The sequence below is a fragment of the Columba livia genome, chromosome 18 (genome assembly GCF_036013475.1).
Source record: "Columba livia isolate bColLiv1 breed racing homer chromosome 18, bColLiv1.pat.W.v2, whole genome shotgun sequence".
Lineage (NCBI taxonomy): Eukaryota > Metazoa > Chordata > Aves > Columbiformes > Columbidae > Columba > Columba livia.
This window is the reverse complement of record NC_088619.1, coordinates 2,893,029-2,916,813: the sequence shown is the minus strand read 5'-3', so window position 1 is coordinate 2,916,813 and position 23,785 is coordinate 2,893,029. Positions and strand designations below refer to the sequence as shown.

Below are 23,785 nucleotides of genomic sequence, written 5' to 3'. Positions count from 1 at the left end.
TTGTCTACATCTGTCACAGTACCGCTGTGCTTTCCAACTTTAGCCATTCTATGATCCTATCCTCTAAGTTCTGCCATGGGAGTCAGAGATTGCCCAGAGAGGCAGGACTGACTTCAGATGCCCCCCTGCGCTCACCTTTTCCCACTGGTTGCTTCTGGGCCCCTCTTTCCAACAGCCTCCCCGTGCCCTGTGTACAGAGCCCAGGGGGGAGCTCCGGGTTTGTACTCAGAAAAGTGGGTGCTGCAGTGCCAGAGCCCTCCTTCGAACAAGCTCTTCATGCACAGGCCCGTGCTTTGGCACTGGATATTACCTTGGATCACAGGCATCATTTTCCTGACCTTGCCCCTGCATTATTCACCGAGATTTATCCACTGAGCTCTTTTAATAACCAAGTGCCAATGACCAGGAGAAGGGCGCGTTTAGATCTGACAGAGTTTAAAGCAGCTCAAGTGACAGTGCCCTTTTCCTAGAACTAGATCAGTCACTCCCCAGGACTATCAGAAAATTCCCTCTTTCTCAGGACTCCAGCACTGCACAGGACTGCTTTGCCACCTCTAAAAAAGATAATGTGATTTTTTTCTTTGTCTTGGGCTGCATGTCAGTTCCCAAGATGTTCATATGTAGGAGTTTAAACTTTAATAAATTTTGTTTCTCTCTTTTCAAATATTAGATGAACATAAGAGTTAAATTCATTTAACAAGAATGTTTCCAATTATTCACACAGTTTATGTCCTGCTGTAATGCATTTCTTCATTAACCCCAGAATATCAAGCATTAATGTCATCTCCATAATCATCTGGAAGAGTTGCAGAACAGACATGCAGGAGAAAATGACTGGAAATTCAGCTATGGAATCCATAAGTCCTACATCCAAGTTCTCTAAGTGCCTTGACTAATTGAGATTCTCTCCTTCAGTCTCTTGTCGTATTATTTATAGTCAATACATTCACATCGTCGGTAAGATACAAAACATTTCTAAATATATCTGGTCAAATCAAATGACAATTATGCCCTTAGTTAAGTTTGCCAGACAATGTTTTGCCAAAGAATGTTTGCCAAAAAATTTTTTGACCGAAGAAAGAGTAGGAATCTAAAGCATCTGCCAAACAGACTCTATAAAAGTGTGTCTGCAGTGCTCTGCCCTGTCTCCTAGAAAAGCTTCAAGGTACGTGTGCGGGGTGTAGTGATTTGTTGAAATTACTCATCCCCCTTTATTGAATATCATGCAGTGTATTCTTATCTCTGAAATTCTATTCTAAATAAGTTTTTCCATCTGCTTTCAAGGCATTACTATATTTTATACACATACAAATTTTGTTGTTGTTGTTGTATTTATGATTTGTAAAGTGTCACAAAATAAATAACAGCAGTTTATAGAAAGTTATTTTTAATTTTGAATCATTAGAAAAGGTCTCCTTGCAAACAAAGTACATTAGGATCACTGATGCTACATATCTTTTCTCCCATAGTGTTGTCTGCTGACGTGTCCTCATAAGGTGCAGCCATGTCGTCAGACGCTGAGATGGCTGCCTTTGGGGAGGCAGCTCCTTACCTCCGAAAGTCAGAAAAGGAGAGAATCGAGGCCCAGAACAAGCCTTTCGATGCCAAGTCATCTGTCTTTGTGGTGCATCCTAAGGAATCCTTTGTGAAAGGGTCAATCCAGAGTAGGGAATCAGGGAAGGTCACTGTCAAGACTGAAGCTGGAGAGGTGAGGAAAATGCAAGGCTTGAGAACACAATTTAATTCCCACTCTGGGCTCTTAGCTGACACATATCAGTTTCTCTTTCTTGACAGACTCTGACTGTGAAGGAAGATCAAATCTTCTCCATGAACCCTCCCAAGTACGATAAAGTGGAGGACATGGCCATGATGACCCACCTCCACGAACCCGCTGTGCTGTACAACCTCAAAGAGCGTTATGCAGCCTGGATGATCTACGTAAGTACCAGCAGCAGTCTTCCTTTGGGGAGCTGGGAGAACTGCTCTGCCAGGCTCAGGGGAAGGCAACGTGCTGTGTCCCTTCCTCGCAGACCTACTCGGGTCTCTTCTGCGTCACCGTCAACCCCTACAAGTGGCTGCCGGTGTACAACCCGGAGGTGGTGTTGGCCTACCGAGGCAAGAAGCGCAGTGAGGCCCCTCCACACATCTTCTCCATCTCTGACAATGCCTATCAGTTCATGCTGACTGGTGAGTGGTTTGGTTTTCTTTAAAATTATTTAGCTGTGAACACTTGCAGAGTGAGAGAGAAAAACTTCAAATTGCAAAGTGGTTCAGCTAAATAGTGTTGGGAGGGTGGATGTTCTCTGCTGGAAAAATTCTCTTTACTGGACACTATAACTGAGATCATGTTTCTAACAATCAATATCAGAATTTACTGAGCAGGATATTTGGGAGCATATGGTGTATCACTGAATACACTGTCAGATTTCCCTTCACAGAAATTTGGATAAACTTCAAATTTTCTGTTTTCTTCCTAGTTGAGAGAATTGTTCTTTGAATGATTTGCTTTGCAAGGCTGAAAGTAACTAGGGTGGAGTTCTGAAAATAAGATTTGATGTAAAGGGAAGGGAGATTCAATATTGAAGCCGATGCTTCCTGTGGTGGTTTTATGAAAACTGAGGAAGCAGTCTTAGACATTAGAGTGAAACCTGCTTGTACAATTGATACTTCCTCCTCCACCTCAGAAACCATTCTTCTTTTTCATTCATTAATATAAATGAAAGCAATAAGAAAGAAATGTAGTGAAAACTTTTAACATGATTAAACAAGAGGTGTATTTTTGTTTGTTAATATAAACCTTATTTCCTACTTCCTTTCCAATTAGTGTATTTAATAGTGTAGTATTCAGAGCGGTAAGAAGATTAATTGGAAGAGAATACTATGAAAATTTAACGATAATACACTGATGTTTGGTTATTGTGTCTTACGGCAGTATTTCTGTAAGTCATCTTACAGTTAGTCTTGCTGACACCTCCATGAGATGTGCAGGAACTTGGTGAATGCAAACCCAGACTTTTCCACTGGGAGATAGTTACCTGATGGCTTAGTCTCTACAGACTGCATGCAGATTATTGGAAAACACCATCCTAGAAGCACAGAACAGATGCAAACCATGTGGTAAAAAGCACTTTCTCTGGAAGCAATTCCAGCTAGATAGCCTATTAAGGTATGTTATTAAACACATGCAGACTTTCTTCAAAATATAACTCTGGTTATTAACTCAGAAAACTCGAGAAGGCCTGCAAAATTAGGGGTTTGAGAACAGCTTGCAGCATACATTAATGGTTATTTCTTTTTCAAATACATATGGAGTAGAAAGGTTTTAAATTAGTCTGTACAGTCTGTACTGACACAGCTAAACTTTAAAAAGACAACTTGGAAAATATAAGGTCATATCAGAACAAATAAATGGTTAATTTCTGGAACTCCTCCTCATAGTGGGATTCATCAGAGGAACTTCAGACTGAAGTGTCCTTAAAAAAAACCCCAACTTTAAAAGAAATACTACCAGGACAGAATTAAGCCAGGCATTTCATTGGAACGCTACCTATCGTAAATACTCACTGAAAATTGCCTGGAAAATGGCAATTGCTTTTAAAAAAAGTTGTGATGGAGTTTTCAAGAACAGCATAAAGAACAGCATACCAGTATTCTGGCTTTTTGTATCAGGCAAATTGCCAGCAATTTCTAAACAAAGCAATTACTATTCATGTGAATATGTGACTTACGAAAATTTTAAAAATATGCTTTTTTTTAAGGCGAAATCTTGCCTTCCAAAACTGCTGATTTTTTTTTTTTTTAATAAAGGTCAACAAAGATCTTCATTACAGTTGATAAAACAACGATTCTTAGCATAACTTTTAAGCTTGTATTAATGACCAGGTATAAAATTGAGAAGGTTCAAGAACAAGAGGTTAAGAAAAATGAAGGCATGGTAATTTTTTTTTTTTTAAGTTTTCATAGTGCAACGATTTTATGAACAAAGTCTCACTAAAATCTATTCTGGGATGTCTGCTGTTCAAAATATTTTATCTGATTTGGAAATCATGACAAGTTTTCTGATTTGACCTGCTCTAGTTCAGTTTATCTTACAGATAGTTCAACTACTTGGTAGTTCTACAAAAATACTCCTCACTTGGAGTAATTTTCATGAAGAAAATGAACAGCTTGACATGAAGACAATATCCAGAAAAGAAGTGTATAAACTACACCTGAAATCCACATGAGTGTTGACATGTCAGCTTCCCAGCTACAGCTCAGAACTTTAAAATCTTCAAAAGGAAGTAGGGCTGATGGCATATCTGCTAGTACATATTCAAAAAGTCCCATGGATACTTTTATCCAGGCTGTTCATAATACATATTATTAATATATTTGTTTCTTCCTCTCACAGATCGCGAGAACCAGTCGATCCTGATCACGTACGTACACTCCCTGCTGGGTCCCTGCGGGGCTGCCCGGTGCCAGGGGATCTCCTGCCTGAACACACGCTCTCTGCTTCTCTCTTTGCTTTCACAGCGGAGAATCCGGTGCAGGGAAGACTGTGAACACCAAGCGTGTCATCCAGTACTTTGCAACAATTGCAGCCAGTGGGGAGAAGAAGAAGGAAGAGCCTGGCAAAATGCAGGTAAATTAAGAGATGCTGGCTTGAATCAAAGCTTTTCTCCATTCCTGACATGATTTTTGGAAAGGATAACCAGCAATATCTATCATCCTGCAGGGAACGCTTGAGGATCAAATCATCAGCGCCAACCCACTGCTGGAGGCCTTTGGAAACGCCAAGACCGTGAGGAACGACAACTCCTCGCGCTTTGTGAGTTGTTGCTTTGGACAAAATCTCTCCCTCTCATTCCAAGACAAGTGATGGCCCTGGCAGTATCCCACATAAAGGAGATGTCATAAGAGCCCATGCAGGCTGAAATGCTGCTGCTTCTCCTTAACAGGGCAAATTCATCAGAATCCACTTTGGAGCCACAGGCAAACTGGCTTCTGCAGACATTGAAACTTGTAAGAGACTCTCCTGGCCTGATCCCATTCCTCCCCAAATTCCCACCTCCATGTGCATTCCTGTGCCTCACTCTTCTGCCTTCCTTGCCAGATCTGCTGGAGAAGTCCAGAGTCACTTTCCAGCTCCCGGCAGAAAGAAGCTACCACATCTTCTATCAGATCATGTCCAACAAGAAGCCGGAGCTAATTGGTAGGAAGGATCGTTATGACTTTCTGAGGATGATTGCTGAGCAACAGTTCACCCTATTACCTGCTTGGCAAAACCTGTGTCTTGCCTCTTCCTGCTTTCAGACATGCTCCTCATCACCACCAACCCTTTTGATTTCCACTATGTGAGTCAAGGTGAGGTCACTGTTCCCAGCATTGATGACCAGGAGGAACTGATGGCTACAGATGTAAGTACTTGAAAGAAATATTTGTACTATGATTGTTAAGGATTTTAGGCAATGTTCTTACTTCATTGTTTTGACTGCAGAGTGCCATTGACATCCTGGGCTTCACTGCTGATGAAAAGACTGCCATCTACAAGCTGACAGGGGCCGTCATGCACTACGGGAATCTGAAGTTCAAGCAGAAACAACGGGAGGAGCAGGCAGAGCCTGATGGCACAGAAGGTACCAGCAGAATGAGCAATGGACTTGTTCAAAGAACTTCTCTGCTTGTGGAGATGATATGCTAACATCCAAAGAGAGGCCTTTGTTGGCCTGAGTTGCAACATAGAATGCTGAGGAAAAGCACCTTTGTTCACTGTCTGTCTAACTGCAGAGGTGCTTCCCTGCTTGTGGGAAATACCACAATTTTTCAGATGAATACTCCTCAAATACACACAGCCTGATAGGGCGAGCTTCAACACAGGATCTCTCTCTCTCCAAACACCTGCTTTCCAAGAAGGCCGTCATTAGCTTCATGATTTACATTGCTTTCCAGACCTTCTGTTTGAGAGCAGACCAATGCTTTTCCGTTTCTAGAACATGAATGGAAGAGCTGTCCACACCGACCAAATTCTAGACATTATCCAAAAATAAATGTTTCTCTCTCTTTCCCCCCCCTCTCTAGTGGCTGACAAGGCTGCCTACCTGATGGGCCTGAACTCAGCTGAATTGCTCAAAGCCCTGTGTTACCCCCGAGTCAAAGTTGGGAATGAATATGTGACCAAAGGTCAAACTGTGGAACAGGTAAAATCTGGAGGATGAAATTCCTTCGCTTGAATGAGATCTTCACAGGGTCACAGAGTGATTGGGTTTGGAAGGGACGTCTGTAGACTTTTCCAACCTCCCCTGCTAACGCAGAGTCACCAGAGGAGATCACACAGTGTTGGTCCAGATGGGTTTGAATGTCTCCAGAGAAGGAGACTCCACACCCGCTCTGGGCAGCCTGTACCTATGCTCTGACACAACCAAAGGAAAGAAGTTTCTCCTCATATGCAGATTTAACCTCCTGTGTTTCAGTCTGCTCCTGTAGACCCTTATGCTATCGTTGGGCACCACAAAAAAGAATCTGGTCCCATCATCTTGACACCCACCCTGGAGATATTTGTAAGAATTGATGAGATGTCCTCTCAGTCATATTTTCTCCAGGCTGAACAGACACAGCTCTTTCAGCTTTTCCTCCTAAGAAAGATGTTCCAGTTCCCTGACGATCTTTGTAGCCCTGCACTGGACTCTCTCATTGTACCTCAGTTGTGGCCTCATGAGGGCAGAGTACAGGGAGAGGATAGTCTCCCTCAATCTCATCTTGACACCCACCCTGGAGATATTTGTAAGCATTGACAAGATCCCCTCTCACTCATCTTTTCTCCAGGCTGAACAGACAGAACTCCCTCAACCTGCTCTCCACTCTGTTCTTAATGAGCCCCAGGATACCATTTGCTTACATGGCGACAGCCATGAAATATTGTTCACTAGGAATTTGAGGTCCTTCTCTGCAAAGCCACTTTTCCAACAGGTCTGCTGGTGCATTCTTCTTTGACTCTGGGATTTAACTGCAGTCCTTACTTTTCTGCTTTAGGTGAACAATGCAGTAGGTGCCCTGGCAAAAGCTGTCTTTGAGAAGATGTTCTTGTGGATGGTTGTTCGTATCAACCAACAGCTGGATACCAAGCAGCCCAGACAGTACTTCATTGGTGTCCTGGACATTGCTGGCTTTGAGATCTTTGATGTAAGGAACAAGGACTTGGCGCCATGGTCAAGGGAGGGCGAGGGAGGGGTCACGAGGATTACAAAACACACTTCTTTTTAAGAAGATTCAGAGTTTTATCCTTCTCATCTGCAGATTTCTAGAACCTCTCCCTCTTCTCTGTCGCAGTAGTACCCTCAAATGGCTTTACTAACAAACACCTGGATTCTAACATTGTCAACAGGCAGAAAAAGCTCTGCTTTCTGACAAATGGTCTCAAAGGTCTCCGAGCTTGTAAATATCTTAGGCTTAGCAAACAAAGAGACAGCTCTAGGACTAAGGCTCAGAGAGACCTGGGCCAAAGGTGTGGATGCTCTTGGGAGAGCCAAGGGCAGTGCTATGGGAAAGTTCACAGCATGTTTCCTGTGTTGTGACTGGAGTCATGATGTTAGGACTTCAGTGGCACAGCAGAGAAACTCCTGGACTGTTGATCCGAGGGACATTCTCAGGTGGGTCACTGAGAAGGTTTCCACTCTCCCGGAGGTCAGACATGGGACACCTACACAATGCTGCAGCTAAGGTTACTGATGGGTCTGCTTTGAGTAAAAAAAGAATTGTTACATTAACTTGATTTCACAAGTGATAATAATAAAATCCTTTATGGACAGCAAATTTTAGAATAGAAGTCCTGCTAAGGAAACAGATGCTTTTAAAGTATGGCTAAGAGTGTTGTTTCAGCTGGGGAAGATCAACCAGTACCAGGAGAAGACTAGCAAACACCTGTGGTGTTTGCCACACCTTGACAACCTCTCCTTGCTTTGGGCAGTTCAACAGCTTTGAGCAGCTGTGCATCAACTTCACCAATGAGAAACTGCAACAGTTCTTCAACCACCACATGTTCGTGCTGGAGCAGGAGGAGTACAAGAAGGAGGGAATTGAGTGGGAGTTCATTGACTTTGGGATGGACCTGGCTGCCTGCATTGAGCTCATTGAGAAGGTACCTTTTCCTTACAAGTGTGCAATGTATTTTGGAGTTTGGTGATGTTTCTGAGCCAGATTCAGTTCAGCGAGAACTCACAGTCAGACAGTCAATGCCAGTTAAACAAAACATTTTGCACTGAAGCTTGTTTTAGTCTGGCAAAGAGGAATGAGGAAATGCAAATGTGTCATTTTCCTTCATTGCCTGCACTTCAAGCATGGGAAATATAGCCTGGACTTGCACCAACACACTTCTTTAAAACAAACTGGAGTCAGTCTCCTTTCTTTTTCCTCTGAAGCTTCAAATCAGAACTCCACACACAAATTCGGGAAATAATTATCCTCCAGTTCTCCTCCCAATTCTAACCTGGATCAGACAGACATACTTTAAGTTCCGTGACAAAATGCTGCAGGAAGGTAAGAGAAGGCAGAAATAAGCTCCCTGAGAACAACTCCTGATAAACATAGGGCCTTATGCAGGCTGAGATGCTTCCAGCAGCACACTGCTACCTTTGATGTTCATAGCACGTGCTTCCCGTCATTAGCATCTTTCTCTACCACTTCTTGTGGTACTTTCCAGCCCATGGGCATCTTCTCCATCCTGGAAGAGGAGTGCATGTTCCCCAAGGCAACTGACACCTCTTTCAAGAACAAACTCTATGACCAACATCTGGGCAAGTCCAACAACTTCCAGAAGCCCAAACCTGCCAAAGGCAAGGCTGAGGCTCACTTCTCCCTGGTGCACTACGCTGGCACGGTGGACTACAACATCACTGGCTGGCTGGAGAAGAACAAGGACCCTCTGAACGAAACTGTCATTGGGTTGTACCAGAAATCATCCTTGAAGACATTGGCCTTACTCTTTGCTGCCTATGGTGGGGAAGCAGGTAAGCTCTGTTAAATCCATTTCCATGCATTTGTATTGTACAAAGTGGAATCTCAAAGGCAATGTTAGAGGCATCTGTTCATTTTCTTCAATTTTGCAGAGGCTGGTGGTGGTGGCAAGAAGGGTGGCAAGAAGAAGGGTTCATCTTTCCAGACTGTCTCAGCCCTTTTCCGGGTAAGGGAAAATTCAACACCTCATTATTAAAAATATCTACAAAATATAAAAGGGATTGAGTAGAACTGCTGTGAGAAGACGGCTCTGTAATTCCCTGAGTAGACTCTCATTCATATTTATTGAAGAAAGTCTACACCAAAATATGCATGCATTTCTGATAAGTCAACACAATGAATGATCCAGTTTTTAAATGCACATCCTATCTAAGCATGCAGTGTTTACATGCTAGAATCTAAACTTCATCTCGTACTCTCACAGGAAAATTTAAACAAGCTGATGACAAATCTGCGCAGCACTCACCCCCATTTTGTACGATGCATCATCCCAAATGAAACAAAAACACCAGGTAAGCAGATTCAATAGGAGGAAAAAAAAGTCCCAGGAGCTCTTCTGGTGAGTATCAAACAACGGAGAAGTCACTAATGGTGGTATTTGTTAGGTGCCATGGAACATGAGCTGGTGCTGCATCAGCTGCGGTGCAATGGCGTGCTGGAAGGAATCCGAATTTGCAGGAAAGGATTCCCCAGCAGAGTCCTGTATGCTGACTTCAAGCAAAGGTAAAAGTGCTTTCACTGTCCCTAACACGTGACATGACTGAGTCAGACAGTCAGCTGTTGCTGAGGAGGCTGTGAGGCTCTGCCTCAGTGCAGATTTCAGTAATGTGGATTTCTCCATGCTCTGCTTTCTCCTACAGATACAGAGTGCTTAATGCAAGTGCTATTCCAGAAGGTCAGTTCATGGACAGCAAGAAGGCTTCAGAGAAGCTTCTTGGGTCCATTGATGTGGACCACACCCAGTATAGATTTGGTCACACTAAGGTAGAAACAAGTCTTGTGTTCCATCACTGTGTACCTCTATTACGCACTACCTGAGACTGATGTGTTACAATGTTCCCTTTCTCAAGGTGTTCTTCAAAGCTGGGCTGATAGGTCTGCTGGAGGAGATGAGAGACGAGAAACTAGCAGAGATTATGACCATGATACAAGCCAGGTGCAGGGGCTACCTGATGAGAGTGGAGTATCGGAAAATGGTGGAGAGGAGGTAGACAATTTTCACTCACATATCATGTTCTCATGCTACTTGGCTAATTGAGTCTAAATTCACTGCCAGCACAGTATGCAATAGTCGTGTGAATTTTACTTCAGGGACTCAATCTTCTGTATCCAGTACAATGTTCGTGCATTCATGAATGTGAAGCACTGGCCCTGGATGAAGTTGTTCTTCAAGATCAAGCCCTTGCTGAAGAGCGCAGAATCGGAGAAGGAGATGGCCAACATGAAAGAAGAGTTTGAGAAAACCAAGGAAGAGCTTGCAAAGTCTGAGGCAAAGAGGAAGGAGCTGGAGGAGAAAATGGTGGCCCTACTGCAGGAGAAAAATGACCTGCAGCTCCAAGTGCAGGCGGTGAGTATCACCATTCATTTTTCCCTGGGAAAGTAATGTCACACAGCCAGAATGCTTGTTACCCTGAGCAGGGACTCACAGGAGGCTGAATAATGTGTAGTAGAAAACGTTCTAAATCGCACACTCTAACACTGTGTAAACAGGCACTGGCAGGGGCATGGTGAGTCTCGTGGCAGCCCCACACGAGACCCGGCATTCCTGCTGCCTGAAAAAAGAGCCACGTAACACTGGGCAACAAGTAACCCACAGCAGAGAGCTCTGAACTGAAGGGAAATATCTCCACCTACTCAACATTCATCACCATGTATCTGTCTAACAGAGTCAAGGCAACGCTCAGAAGGATACACTATTTACAGCTACACTAGGGAAGCCAGGGTTACTTTCAGAAACATGGATACTTTCCATTCAAACTCAATTAGTAATAGGCAGTTTCTTCACACCAAATGGAAAGTTAGCACTGTTAGCACTAGTTAGCACTGTAAATGCTCAGCATGGGCTGGAAAGAAGGCACAGAGGTGACCAATAGCAAAGGCAAGAACTCTGCTGGACTTACAGCAATTTCAATGCATGTAGAAAGGTGAAAAACATGTAAATTTCTTTCTCAAATAAATTATTCTCAAAAGATGGAAAAGCCTTCATTTCCCAAATATTATAAGGTTCTCAATGAGACAATTAAAAAGGTACTAAGTACTTCTCCTGTCAAGAAAAAGGACTCCAAGGTTTTTCTCCTGCTGAAACTAGTAATTGAAGTGATCACTCTTGTCTTGTGCTGTGTTTGTGAGTGCATGAGGTATCTCATAGCTACACTCTCTGTGAGACAATTTGAAGAGACACAAAAAATTTGAAATCAATGACAAAATGGTTTCCCAATAGACACGTGGCAAGATCCTCCGGTTTCTGGAGTGGAAGGCCACGGTCGGTCCTGCATTAACACGTGCCTACTCAGGGATAAAAAAGACAGAGCAGAGAAACTTCAAAACATTACAACCCATAAAATCTGTGTCTCTCCACCAGGAAGCAGATAGTTTGGCTGATGCTGAGGAAAGATGTGACCAGCTCATCAAAACCAAAATCCAGCTGGAAGCCAAAATTAAGGAGGTGACTGAAAGGGCTGAGGATGAGGAAGAAATTAATGCTGAACTGACAGCCAAGAAGAGGAAACTGGAGGATGAATGTTCAGAGCTGAAGAAAGACATTGATGACCTTGAGTTAACGTTGGCCAAAGTGGAGAAAGAAAAGCATGCCACTGAAAACAAGGTACACACACGGGGAGTCAAATAAAGGATGAAGGGACAGATGGGTCCCATGTCAGCCTGGTACCCTCAAAACAAAGTGAGGTTTGGAGCATCAGAGTGGTGAAACTAGGCAGTCCAAATAAAAAACAAGCTCCTGGTTAAGGACTGCAAAGTGAAAAGGTCACTGTATCAGCATTCAAGTCTTCTACACAGACTTTCAGCACTTTCTTAAAATGCACAGGTGAAAAACCTGACAGAGGAGATGGCAGGTCTGGATGAGACCATTGCCAAGCTGACAAAAGAGAAGAAAGCCCTCCAAGAGGCCCATCAGCAGACACTGGATGACCTGCAAGTAGAAGAGGACAAAGTCAATACATTGACCAAAGCCAAGACCAAGCTGGAGCAGCAAGTGGACGATGTGAGCACATGGCCATCCAGCAAGAACAGGACAGGTATGGAGTTAGACCTGACTGGTCATGAGCTGAGGGTCTTGTTCTTTTTAGCTGGAAGGATCCCTGGAGCAAGAGAAGAAACTGCGCATGGACCTTGAGAGAGCTAAGAGGAAACTGGAAGGAGACCTGAAGCTGGCCCAAGACAGCATAATGGACTTGGAAAATGACAAGCAGCAGCTGGATGAGAAACTGAAGAAGTAAGTGTGGCTGTGGAACACCTGAGTGCTGGGCTGGTTATGCTTGCCTTTTTTCCCTGATCTCTAACATGGTTTGATTTGCCCACAGGAAAGACTTTGAAATCAGTCAGATCCAGAGCAAGATCGAAGATGAGCAAGCAATGGGCATGCAATTACAGAAGAAGATCAAGGAGCTTCAGGCAAGTCTCTGTTCCTTCCCCTCTCGCTCCCAGTCTCAGGTCAGGTAGGAGGAGGCCCAGGTGTGAAGGGTCCCCAACGTTCCACAGGCCCGTATTGAGGAACTGGAGGAGGAAATTGAGGCCGAGCGAACCTCTCGGGCAAAAGCCGAGAAGCATCGTGCTGACCTCTCCAGGGAGCTAGAGGAGATCAGCGAGCGCCTGGAAGAAGCAGGAGGGGCCACGGCAGCTCAGATCGAGATGAACAAGAAGCGTGAGGCAGAGTTTCAGAAGATGCGTCGCGACCTGGAAGAGGCCACGCTGCAGCACGAAGCCACGGCTGCCGCCCTGCGCAAGAAGCACGCGGACAGCACAGCTGAGCTTGGGGAGCAGATCGACAACCTGCAGCGAGTGAAGCAGAAGCTGGAGAAGGAGAAGAGCGAGCTGAAGATGGAGATTGATGACTTGGCCAGTAACATGGAGTCTGTCTCCAAAGCCAAGGTATGGAACTGGAGCAGAGAATGCCCACCAGGCCAAGGTCTGGCCCATAACCTACATCTACCAGCCACATTCTCATTAAAAATATCCCTGCTGTAAGAATAATGAAAGAGCAGGTGTTGATCTCCTTTTTTTCCTTGTGGTTTCTACCTAGGCAAATCTGGAGAAGATGTGCCGCACTCTGGAAGACCAGCTGAGTGAGATTAAAACAAAGGAGGAGCAGAATCAGCGCATGATCAATGACCTCAATACTCAAAGAGCTCGTCTGCAGACAGAATCAGGTGAGATATCCTCATTCCTGAGGTAGAATTGAGCAACCTGCACTCAGTGAGGATAGCGCAAGGTACAGTGTGACAAATGGTAAAACCTCTCCAGGCCACTCCTGATCAAACGGGTTTAAAGGCAGAAATTGTCATAGTATTACTAGTCTAGTTACCTTTCTTCAATTTCCTCTTCCCAGGTGAATATTCACGCCAGGTGGAGGAAAAGGATGCTCTGATTTCTCAGCTGTCCAGGGGCAAGCAAGGCTTTACCCAACAGATTGAGGAACTCAAGAGACATCTAGAAGAAGAAATAAAGGTCTGCAAGCACCCTACTGTACACAGTCTACATTTCCCCTAATAGTATCTGGAGAATCATGTCTGATATTTTTTACCCAAACACACGTAGTACTGGAGGGAATTCCGGTAACACACATACCCTAACTGAAGGGTAAGAGAGGGAAGGCAGTATCGTGATTTTGGTGTTGGAAGAAGTCATTAGCAAGGCTTTTTTGAGAATCTGGAGATACACTCTAAGACCAGATATAGACACACATGTAGAAACATCTAAACAAGTAGTAGACAAATGTACCCAGAGCACATGTACAAACTTCAGAACACATGGATGACGGCTTCAGCAGCTCCCAACTTTGCATTTATATTTGAGTTTCATCTGTAATTTCTTGACAGTGTCACTGTCAAGCGTCATCTCAAGACAAGTATCCAGGTTACCAATCCCAATGTTCCCCCAGGCCAAGAACGCCCTGGCCCACGCCCTGCAGTCTGCTCGCCACGACTGTGACTTGCTCCGGGAACAATATGAGGAGGAGCAGGAAGCCAAGGGGGAGCTGCAGCGTGCGCTGTCCAAGGCCAACAGCGAAGTGGCCCAGTGGAGAACCAAATACGAGACTGACGCTATTCAGCGCACGGAGGAGCTGGAGGAGGCCAAGTATGTGGGAAGTGGGATGTTGAATGGCTGGAGAAGACTGAGGCTGTCAAGGGAAATTGGAGTCTCTAAGTTTGGGTTAGAACAGTGGGGGGACCGAGGCAGGAATAGATCATCTTTTTTTGCGTAAGGAGAGAGAGGGAGGGAGAGGAAAAGCATGCTGTGGAAAAAGGGAAGATGGAAACAGAAATGGAGCCCTTGAACTAGACCAGCTAGGACAGGCCAGATACTCAGAAGGTGTCAGGACACAGATGTGGTAGACCCCTAAGCTCTAACCTGGAGCTGTGCTACCCACCTTCCAGGAAGAAGCTGGCACAGCGCCTGCAAGATGCAGAGGAACATGTTGAAGCTGTGAATGCCAAATGTGCCTCCCTGGAAAAGACAAAGCAGAGGCTGCAGAATGAAGTGGAGGACCTGATGATTGATGTGGAGCGAACAAATGCTGCCTGCGCAGCTCTGGATAAGAAGCAGAAGAACTTTGACAAGGTCTTTTGGGCTCCAGACCTGGGGTTCCTGAGCAGAGCATCCCCTCCTGATGGCCACATCCAAACTCACACCTGGTTTCTCTTCAGATCCTGGCAGAATGGAAGCAGAAGTATGAGGAGACACAGGCTGAGCTGGAAGCCTCCCAGAAGGAGGCTCGCTCTCTCAGCACGGAGCTCTTTAAGATGAAGAATGCCTATGAGGAGTCCTTGGACCACCTGGAAACGATGAAGCGGGAGAACAAGAACTTGCAGCGTAAGTGCCCGGCCCTCTGCTCCTGGCAGGGCTTTCTCCTGTCCAGCACTACGCACCACTGCACATGGGTCTGTGCCTGCAGGAGGGCAGGGATGTCTGTCACCTTGGTGTGACAGGGCCCTTCCCGTTGTGCTCTGTGCCTGACCATGCCATTGGTGTTTGTTCCCACAGAGGAGATTTCCGACCTCACGGAGCAGATTGCAGAGGGAGGAAAGGCGATTCATGAGCTGGAGAAAGTCAAGAAGCAGGTTGAGCAGGAGAAATCTGAACTTCAAGCCTCCCTGGAGGAAGCTGAGGTACATAGGGTGTTGAGAAATGGTGTCCAGATGCAAAGTATGGGAGTAGTTATCTGCAGAGCTCAAGTACTGCTCAAGTGATGACTTGAGAAGCAAGCAATGGTTTAAGTCACTGTTCGTGCTGACATTGTCCAGGCCTCCCTTGAACATGAAGAGGGGAAGATTCTGCGTCTCCAGCTTGAGCTGAATCAGGTGAAGTCGGAGATTGACAGGAAGATAGCAGAGAAAGATGAGGAGATTGACCAGCTGAAGAGAAACCACCTCAGAATTGTGGAGTCCATGCAGAGCACCCTGGATGCTGAGATCAGGAGCAGGAATGAAGCCCTGCGGCTGAAGAAGAAGATGGAGGGAGATCTGAATGAAATGGAGATCCAGCTGAGCCATGCCAACCGCGTGGCTGCAGAGGCACAGAAGAACCTGAGAAACACCCAGGGAGTGCTCAAGGTCCGTTCAGCAAAGCTATGAAAGAGAGAAGACATCCCTAATAGTTTTGGCACCCAAGAACACAGTGGTACCTTGCAATTTCTCTTGTCTTTTTCTCAGGACACCCAGATACATTTGGATGATGCTCTGAGGACACAGGAGGACCTGAAGGAGCAGGTGGCCATGGTGGAGCGCAGAGCAAACCTGTTGCAGGCTGAAGTTGAGGAGCTACGGGCAGCTCTGGAGCAGACGGAGCGTTCGAGGAAACTGGCTGAGCAGGAGCTTCTGGATGCCACTGAACGTGTGCAGCTCCTCCATACCCAGGTCAGGCACTCGACTGGAAACTAATCCCATCAAAAAGGGATAACAAAGAGTGAGATTGCTATGTACCTTGTAAGTGATTACTATATAAACACTTGATAAGACATGCGATATTATGGCCAGTCTAGGCAGCCACCCATGTCTGCTTTGGTGCTGTGGCCCTAAAGAGGACTCTTGCATTAAAGACATTCATAACGCATACTCACACTTTTATTTCTTCATGTGGAGGCATCAGGTCTAACAGCATAAATTATGTCTCTTTACTCAGAACACCAGCTTAATCAACACCAAGAAGAAGCTGGAAACAGACATTACCCAAATTCAGAGTGAAATGGAGGATACGATCCAGGAAGCCCGCAACGCTGAAGAGAAGGCCAAGAAGGCCATCACAGATGTGAGTTGGGGGCTCCTTTCATTGCTGATGCTGGATGTATTCTCCTTCAAACTGTGTCCAGCCCCCAAATGGACTTGACCCTTTGCTCTCATCAGGCAGCCATGATGGCAGAAGAGCTGAAGAAGGAGCAGGACACCAGCGCCCACCTGGAGAGGATGAAGAAGAACCTGGACCAGACGGTGAAGGACCTGCAGCACCGTCTGGATGAGGCTGAGCAGCTGGCCCTGAAGGGAGGCAAGAAGCAAATCCAGAAGCTGGAGGCCAGAGTGCGTAGGGCTGCTGTTTGTACATGAGTGAACATGTCACACAAGCAGCCATCAGGGAAGCTCCAAAGATGGGCTTGTCCTTGCAGGTGCGGGAGCTGGAAGGGGAGGTTGATGCTGAGCAGAAGCGCAGCGCTGAAGCCGTGAAGGGTGTGCGCAAGTACGAGAGGAGGGTGAAGGAGCTGACCTACCAGGTAAGGCAGGAGGTCTCCTTGGACTGACAGAGTCTTCTCACTGGAAGCCAAATTTTGCACGTCCCCTCCCCAAGGAGAATTGTTAACTTTGAGTGGTGGGAAGCAAATAATCCATTCTCTTTCATTTTTGTCATCTGCCTTAGTCAGAGGAAGACCGTAAGAATGTTCTCAGGCTCCAAGATCTGGTGGACAAGCTGCAAATGAAGGTGAAATCCTACAAGAGACAAGCTGAGGAGGCTGTAAGTATTTCTGCGAGAGTGGGTAATAGACACCTTCCTTCAGAACAGCTCTCTCATTGAGCTGAGTATGAACACAAGGAAAGAAGGATGAGAGAAACGATCCAGACACAATAGTTTTGTTCAAACCATTTCACTGTGGTGTCAAGGGGCTTGCTGAGTTGTGTGCACCTTGTAATCATGGATGAGGTGGGGAAGTTCTGCATCCTGTTTTATACAGGAGGTCAGAATAAACAAACTCAGGGGCCACATCCACTGAGAAATTCACCATCTTTGTTCTCAAACAACAACAGAATGCTTCAGGTTTTCAACCTAATTAAGTGCCCTATAGTTGGGCAGCAAATTGTGGCAGAATAAAGACCCAAATGACACACCAAAGTGATGAATTAGCTCCTCAGGAGTGACGCAGTACTGGTGAAGCTTGTCCTAGTGGGGTCTTGAAAAAGGGAGGAGAAGGTCTGTGTGAGTCTTACGTGGAAGCAGCAGCGGGTGGGGAATGGAGCTCTGGGCCTTCCCCTTGAGAAGTCCCACCGCCACATGGGGCTGAGCTGCAGAAGGAGTGAAAGCCCTGCCCTGGGCTCCTCACCAACAACTCCCTCTCTCCACACAGGAGGAACTGTCCAATGTCAACCTCTCCAAGTTCCGCAAGATCCAGCACGAGCTGGAGGAAGCCGAGGAGCGGGCTGACATTGCAGAGTCGCAGGTCAACAAGCTCCGAGTGAAGAGCCGGGAGTTTCATGGCAAGAAGATAGAAGAGGAAGAGTGAGGATATCATGAGGCACCGAAGTGACCGGAGGGATGCACAAAATGTGCAACTCTTAGTCACTTTCTTCTGTAATTAGTCATTGTAATCCTGTCAATGTCTAGAAAATAAAGACTGTAGATTCCTTTGCATAGGCACCATGAGCACCAGTATTCATTAATTTTTATTTTACTGGTTAGGTCTATGTCATCATGAGCTTTTGGGCATGACTATGGTTTACTACCTTTGTCTGCCAACATCATGCTACTGCTGTTTGTCACCTAATTCACCATGAAGAGTTTCACCTCCCTTTGAACTAAAACTGGAGAAGAGTAGTGACATATCTGTGACAATGCCTTTAATACACGTAGAGTAGATCTGTTGTCCACAAAAGCTGAGTCTCTGGCACACTGCCCTCTGAAACAAAACTCTGTTTAGCAGAATCTTTATTTCCTGATGAGAAAGCCCAACTGTTCAATGCTGTTCAGCGTCTCAACCAGGAGCCTTCCCACCATCCTGTGGCAAGAGAGGTCAGAGTGGACAGTGAGCAGAATAGAGGCAGCTGCAGTAGCCCATCAGTGGAAGGCAAACACAGTGGTGGTCATCGGTAGCTGGCTTTTCCAGTCTAGCCTACTGGTTTTCCATTCAATGTGCAGAAAAAGCAGCAAGGAACCTGGGCAGACAAATTTTAGCTTGAATCTGGGTCTGAGCAGAGCTTCACATGGACTGACAGTGACGACTTGAGAGGTGGGATAAAAAGCCATCAGATTCAGTCTCAATCATTGCCTGTCGGAGCAGTGCTCAAAGGGCTTGAGCTCCCTGTCACAGCCGTGGCTTCTGAATTCCCATTGAGCACCAGACCAACCCCCCATGCATAACGCCTCTTGGGAAAGAGCTGGTATGGGGAGTTGAGGACAGGTGGTTTGTATCCTTCCAAAGGAAGTATTCCATTGAAGTCAAGTCAGCCTTACAGGTGAATCACCACAGAAACCTTTGAAAGGGTAGATGAGCATGTGGACAGGGGGATCCATTTGGTCTGGGATTTCCAAGTCAACTGGCATTTCAAAACCTTTCAGCCAGGTATCTCTACAAAGGCTATTATAGAAACGATGGAGCCATGCAACAAGAAGGAAGCTTCTCTCTCAGATAAATAATCCTCAAAGTCACAGCATGAAGGAGAAACATTATTTGTGCTAGGGCCTGTGTTGTTCAAGTCATTGATAAAGCAAGCTGAAGAGATGTAGAAGAAGATAGAACACAATTTTTCCCAACAAAATAATGCTATTCCAGGCAGTAAGGACAAGGATTGGTGCCTAAGAAATGCAGAAGGCTTTCACGACACTGAGTAAGGAGTGTCATTAAATAGCATGAAGAAGTCAGTACAGTTAAAACCACAAAATTTTATGCGTGGGGAAATGTAATACAGTGTCACATATAAAAAGATGGCCTTTGAATTGACCATTGGAGCAAGGTGGAGCAAGGTCTTACAGATGTGCTGCATGTGTGTAAATATCCACTCATTTCTCAGCATTTGTAACAAAAGAGAAAATAAAGAGAGACAAACCAAATGTGCAAGGAATTATGAATCCAAAGGTAAGAAAGTTGATCTGGTGCATGGGTGGCCCTCTTTAGCAGGACCAATTAAACAAACGCAGAGACTTAAGATAGGAGACACAGCAGGAGTATGAAATCAGTCCAAGGTGCAGAGGCTTGAGCACCGTGACACTATGGCTGCTGGGTATCCTGTGCCACATCACCATCATTGCTTCATTTCCAACCCATTTCCTTTCCTGTTCTTTCACAAGAGGCCTGTTCCCTTCCTCATGCGCCCTGTAGCAGGAGCCTTCCAGTGGCTTTGATGGGTGATGGAAAGAGCATTTGTAAAGCCACCTTCTCAGACAGCACCCACTGCCCAGCAGCAGTTGTTTCCAGAGACTTTAGCTGAGAACATAATAGGCATCTGAGTAGCTGTACAACTCGGACACTCATTCAAGTGCAGCCCAGCCTGAAATGACAGTTCTGTTCTACCAGCCACTCTGCTTACCTTTCCAGTTAGACAGTCTGGTCCTTCTCCACTCAGATGCTCATTCTTTTTCAGGCTGCAGGAAGCCAGGTAAGGAGGTCATCACTGGAAAGAGAAGAGACAAATAATAGAAAATGCTGTGAATCAAACTCCCTAAAGGAAAAATGCATTACATTCCCTTTCCCCTGCTGGGAGGTCAGGGAAGACCTGCAGAAATTGGTCCCTGAGTGGAGAAGTAGCATGAGGAGATGGCAAAAGGCCATGGCAGTCTCTTCATGGCTATGCGGTGATACGATATATATTAAATAAATAACCCACAAACACATGGAGTAGACATTTTATGCTAGGTTTGGAGAAAGAACTCATATTTGGTTCCGTATCACTCAATGCCAATCAGCAGGAGGGAAGGAGGGAGCAAGGGAGGGATGAAGAGAGGGAGGGTAGGAGGGAAGGAAGGAAGGAAGGAAGGAAGGAAGGAAGGAAGGAAGGAAGGAAGGAAGGAAGGAAGGAAGGAAGGAAGGAAGGAAGGAGGGAGGGAAGGAAAGAAGGAGGGAAGGAGGGAAGGAGGGAAGGAGGGAAGGAGGGAAGGAAGGAGGGAAGGAGGGAAGGAAGGAGGGAAGGAAGGAGGGAAGGAAGGAAGGAAGGAAGGAAGGAAGGAAGGAAGGAAGGAAGGAAGGAAGGAAGGAAGGAAGGAAGGAAGGAAGGAAGGAAGGAAAGAAGGAGGGAAGGAGGGAAGGAGGGAAGGAAGGAAGGAAGGAAGGAAGGAAGGAAGGGAGGAAGGGAGGAAGGGAGGGAGGAAGGAAGGAAGGAAGGAAGGAAGGAAGGAAGGAAGGAAGGAAGGAAGGAAGGAAGGAACTGTGGATGCTTTCTCACACAATGACATTCCTCCTCTGTTGTAGCTCCCACCTCAGCAACCAATTCTGCCTTGCTACACATTAGCCTGAAGCTACGTCTTCCATGTCACACGATCCACCAGTGATTCACAGAGTGCACTGATCCCTACAGGCATGCTCTGCTAATCCAGAGAGCGTGGCTGATAATAACACCAGCATGCTGCAAATCCCATGGGGATGACTTTTTCTATGTCAACTTTGCTTGCTTTCAGTAACCTTCCTGGCTGTTATTGGAATGACAGCAATAACCTTTCAAGGTATGTTTTGCTCCACCAGATAAAAAACACCCCCACGTATCCGTAACTGTTTATGTTAGCTTCCATTGTGTGTACCTGGGGACTAAATGTATCAATGCAGAGCTGTTAACAGACAGAGGCCAACTTTCCTGCTGAGCACAGAAATTCCAAATAGACCCCCATTGCCACTGCAGTTTCTTCTTCAAAAAGTAGCCAGTGCATACATCCATGCTGCTATTGTGCAACCAGAGAAACGTGCTGTCAGTGGACAACCTCCTCCACCACTTCCTAGCTAATTCAGTGGCCTTCTACAATGGCATGACTGTATCAGTGTACAAAGGAAGAGCTACTGATGCCATCTACCTGGACTTCTATAAGGCCTTTGATATGGTGCACTACAAGATTCTCACCACTAAATTGGAGAGTTGTGATTTTGATGGGTGGGCTAATAGATGGAAAAGGGATTGACTGGATGGTCATATCCAAAGAACTCCAGTCAAAGGCTCAATGTCCAGATGGAAATCAGTGGTGTAACACAAGGATTTTGTTTTAACCAATAAGGTTTGATGTCTTCATTAACAACATGCATAGTAGGCTGTGCACACTCAGCAAATTTGCAGATGACACCAAGTTGAGTGATACCGTTGATACAGCAGTGCGATGGACGCCATCCAGAGGGAACTTAATGCACTTGAAGAGTGGGTCCATGTGAACCTGATGAAGTTCTAGAAGGCCAAGTGCAAGGTCCTGTTCCTAGGTCAGGCAAATCCCACCATCAGTATATACCAAGGAAATGACTGGATTGAGATCAGCCCTGCAGAGAGAGGTGATTCGCCCCTTCTGCTCTGTTCTCATGAGAATCCTGCCTGGAGTACTGTAGCCAGCTCCAGGGCTCCCAGTGCAAGAAAGACATGGACCTGCCAGAGCAGGTGCAGAGAAGGTTCACAAAAATCATCTGAGGACTGAAACACCTGTCCCAGGAAGAAAGGCTGAGAGAGGTGGGCCTGTCCAGCCTGGAAGTGAGAAGGCTTTGAGGAGACCACATTGCGGGCTTCCAATATATAAAGGGTGCTTCTAAGAAAGGTGGAGAAAGACTTTCCCAAGGCATGTGGCAACAGGACAATAGGCAAAGGTTTCCAACTGAAGAAGGTAGAGTCTGCTGGGATGTAAGGGAGACATTTTTTAAGACAAGGCTGTTGAGGCACAGGAACAGACTGGCCCCAGAATTTGGAAATGTCTCATCATTGGAAGCGTTCAAGTTCACGTTGGGTGGGACTTGAAGCAAGCTGATCTAGTCAAAGATGATATCCCTGCCCACAGCACTATTGCACTAGGTGATCTTTTTAAGGTGCCTTCCAACCGTAGCCATTCTATGATTCTATCCTCTAACTTCTGCCTGTCCATGGGAGTCAGAGATTGCCCAGAGAGGCAGGACTGACTTCAGATGCCCCCCTGCGCTCACCTTTTCCCACTGGTTGCTTCTGGGCCCCTCTTTCCAACAGCCTCCCCGTGCCCTGTGTACAGAGCCCAGGGGGGAGCTCCGGGTTTGTACTCAGAAAAGTGGGTGCTGCAGTGCCAGAGCCCTCCTTCGAACAAGCTCTTCATGCACAGGCCCGTGCTTTGGCACTGGATATTACCTTGGATCACAGGCATCATTTTCCTGACCTTGCCCCTGCATTATTCACCGAGCTTTATCCACTGAGCTTTTTTAATAACCAAGTGCCAATGACCAGGAGAAGGGCGTGTTTAGATCTGACAGTGTTTAAAGCAGCTCAAGTGACAGTGCCCTTTTCCTAGAACTAGATCAGTCACTCCCCAGGACTATCAGAAAATTCCCTCTTTCTCAGGGCTCCAGCACTGCACAGGACTGCTCTGCCACCTGTAATGCTCTGGTACAGGCAGCACTGTGTTAATAGCTCTTCTTGCTGGAATTGTGTGAATGTCTAAGCGTGCAAGATAATTGTGATGGGATGGGAGTGCTGGACTGAGTATATATCAGGGTGCTGAGGCTCTCGGATGGTATGCTCTCTGTGTAGAGTTGTATTTGCGTGGAAGGATTGTTTATTTTTTTTGAGCTCTAGGTAGTGAAGGGTACAGGCACCTCTCCTGCTACCTGACATGGTCAAATACATTGCTCGAGATATGTTGACAAAGGATACAGGCATATCTGAGACACAGATTTTAGTTCTTTAAGGCACGTTAACACTTCTTTTTTGTGTGAGGGAAAACAGGAAGTATCATTGGTTTTTTATTGTGTATGTATTTATTTGAGGTTGAAAGTATTTTGTGGTCTAGGGTACTTTTTCATGTTTGTCTCTCTTAACCCTTAGAGTGTCTTTAATAAAGGTTGAGCAACAGAAATAACTTTTTGTATGATTGATGTCCCTATTAATAAAAGTGCTAGTCATTAAATGTAACAGATTTCTTCTAGATCAGCTCTGTAACAAAAACACTGAATCATTTAAAACCATAAATGTTTTGAAAAAAAGCAGTATAATTTTCTTTAAGGTATGAGGTCCCATGAGAATTTTGTTTGTTTAAGACTTTTCTCTAATAACAGTTATGACTGACCACAGCAACAGTGAACATTCCTTTACTATGCACATTTTGAACCTTTTACTTTCTGCAAAATACCACTTTCAGATCTGCTTGCATAGATATTTATTTATTTTTACAGTTAAGGAGTCACCTCTCACACTCTAAGCAGGAATTGCATGTCCAA

The 23,785-nt window shown here is 45.5% G+C and overlaps 1 protein-coding gene and 1 long non-coding RNA gene across 20 annotated transcripts in view; one reads left to right on the top strand and one right to left on the bottom strand.

The window, feature by feature from the left end:
* Positions 1-23,785, bottom strand: part of LOC110364326 (uncharacterized) — a 189,539-nt gene that overhangs the window by 138,197 nt on the left and 27,557 nt on the right. For all 19 annotated transcript variants that reach the window (XR_010466963.1, XR_010466964.1, XR_010466969.1 and 16 more), the window contains exon 2: positions 19,956-20,039. This is a non-coding gene — a long non-coding RNA (uncharacterized LOC110364326). The remainder of the gene's footprint in view (positions 1-19,955; positions 20,040-23,785) is intronic.
* On the top strand, positions 1,450-18,069 carry LOC102089597 (myosin heavy chain, skeletal muscle, adult). Its single transcript, XM_065034470.1, has 38 exons — positions 1,450-1,708; positions 1,795-1,938; positions 2,031-2,187; positions 4,394-4,421; positions 4,519-4,627; positions 4,721-4,813; positions 4,944-5,007; positions 5,099-5,197; positions 5,299-5,402; positions 5,483-5,621; positions 6,064-6,182; positions 7,015-7,164; positions 7,949-8,119; positions 8,681-8,987; positions 9,087-9,160; positions 9,419-9,506; positions 9,600-9,717; positions 9,855-9,978; positions 10,065-10,201; positions 10,306-10,561; positions 11,576-11,818; positions 12,038-12,214; positions 12,300-12,445; positions 12,534-12,624; positions 12,712-13,101; positions 13,253-13,379; positions 13,559-13,677; positions 14,111-14,307; positions 14,607-14,790; positions 14,877-15,042; positions 15,214-15,338; positions 15,474-15,782; positions 15,882-16,085; positions 16,351-16,476; positions 16,572-16,742; positions 16,829-16,933; positions 17,077-17,172; positions 17,780-18,069. The coding sequence occupies exons 1-38, from the start codon at positions 1,505-1,507 to the stop codon at positions 17,933-17,935; spliced, it is 5,817 nt and encodes a 1,938-aa protein (XP_064890542.1). The 5' UTR covers positions 1,450-1,504; the 3' UTR covers positions 17,936-18,069.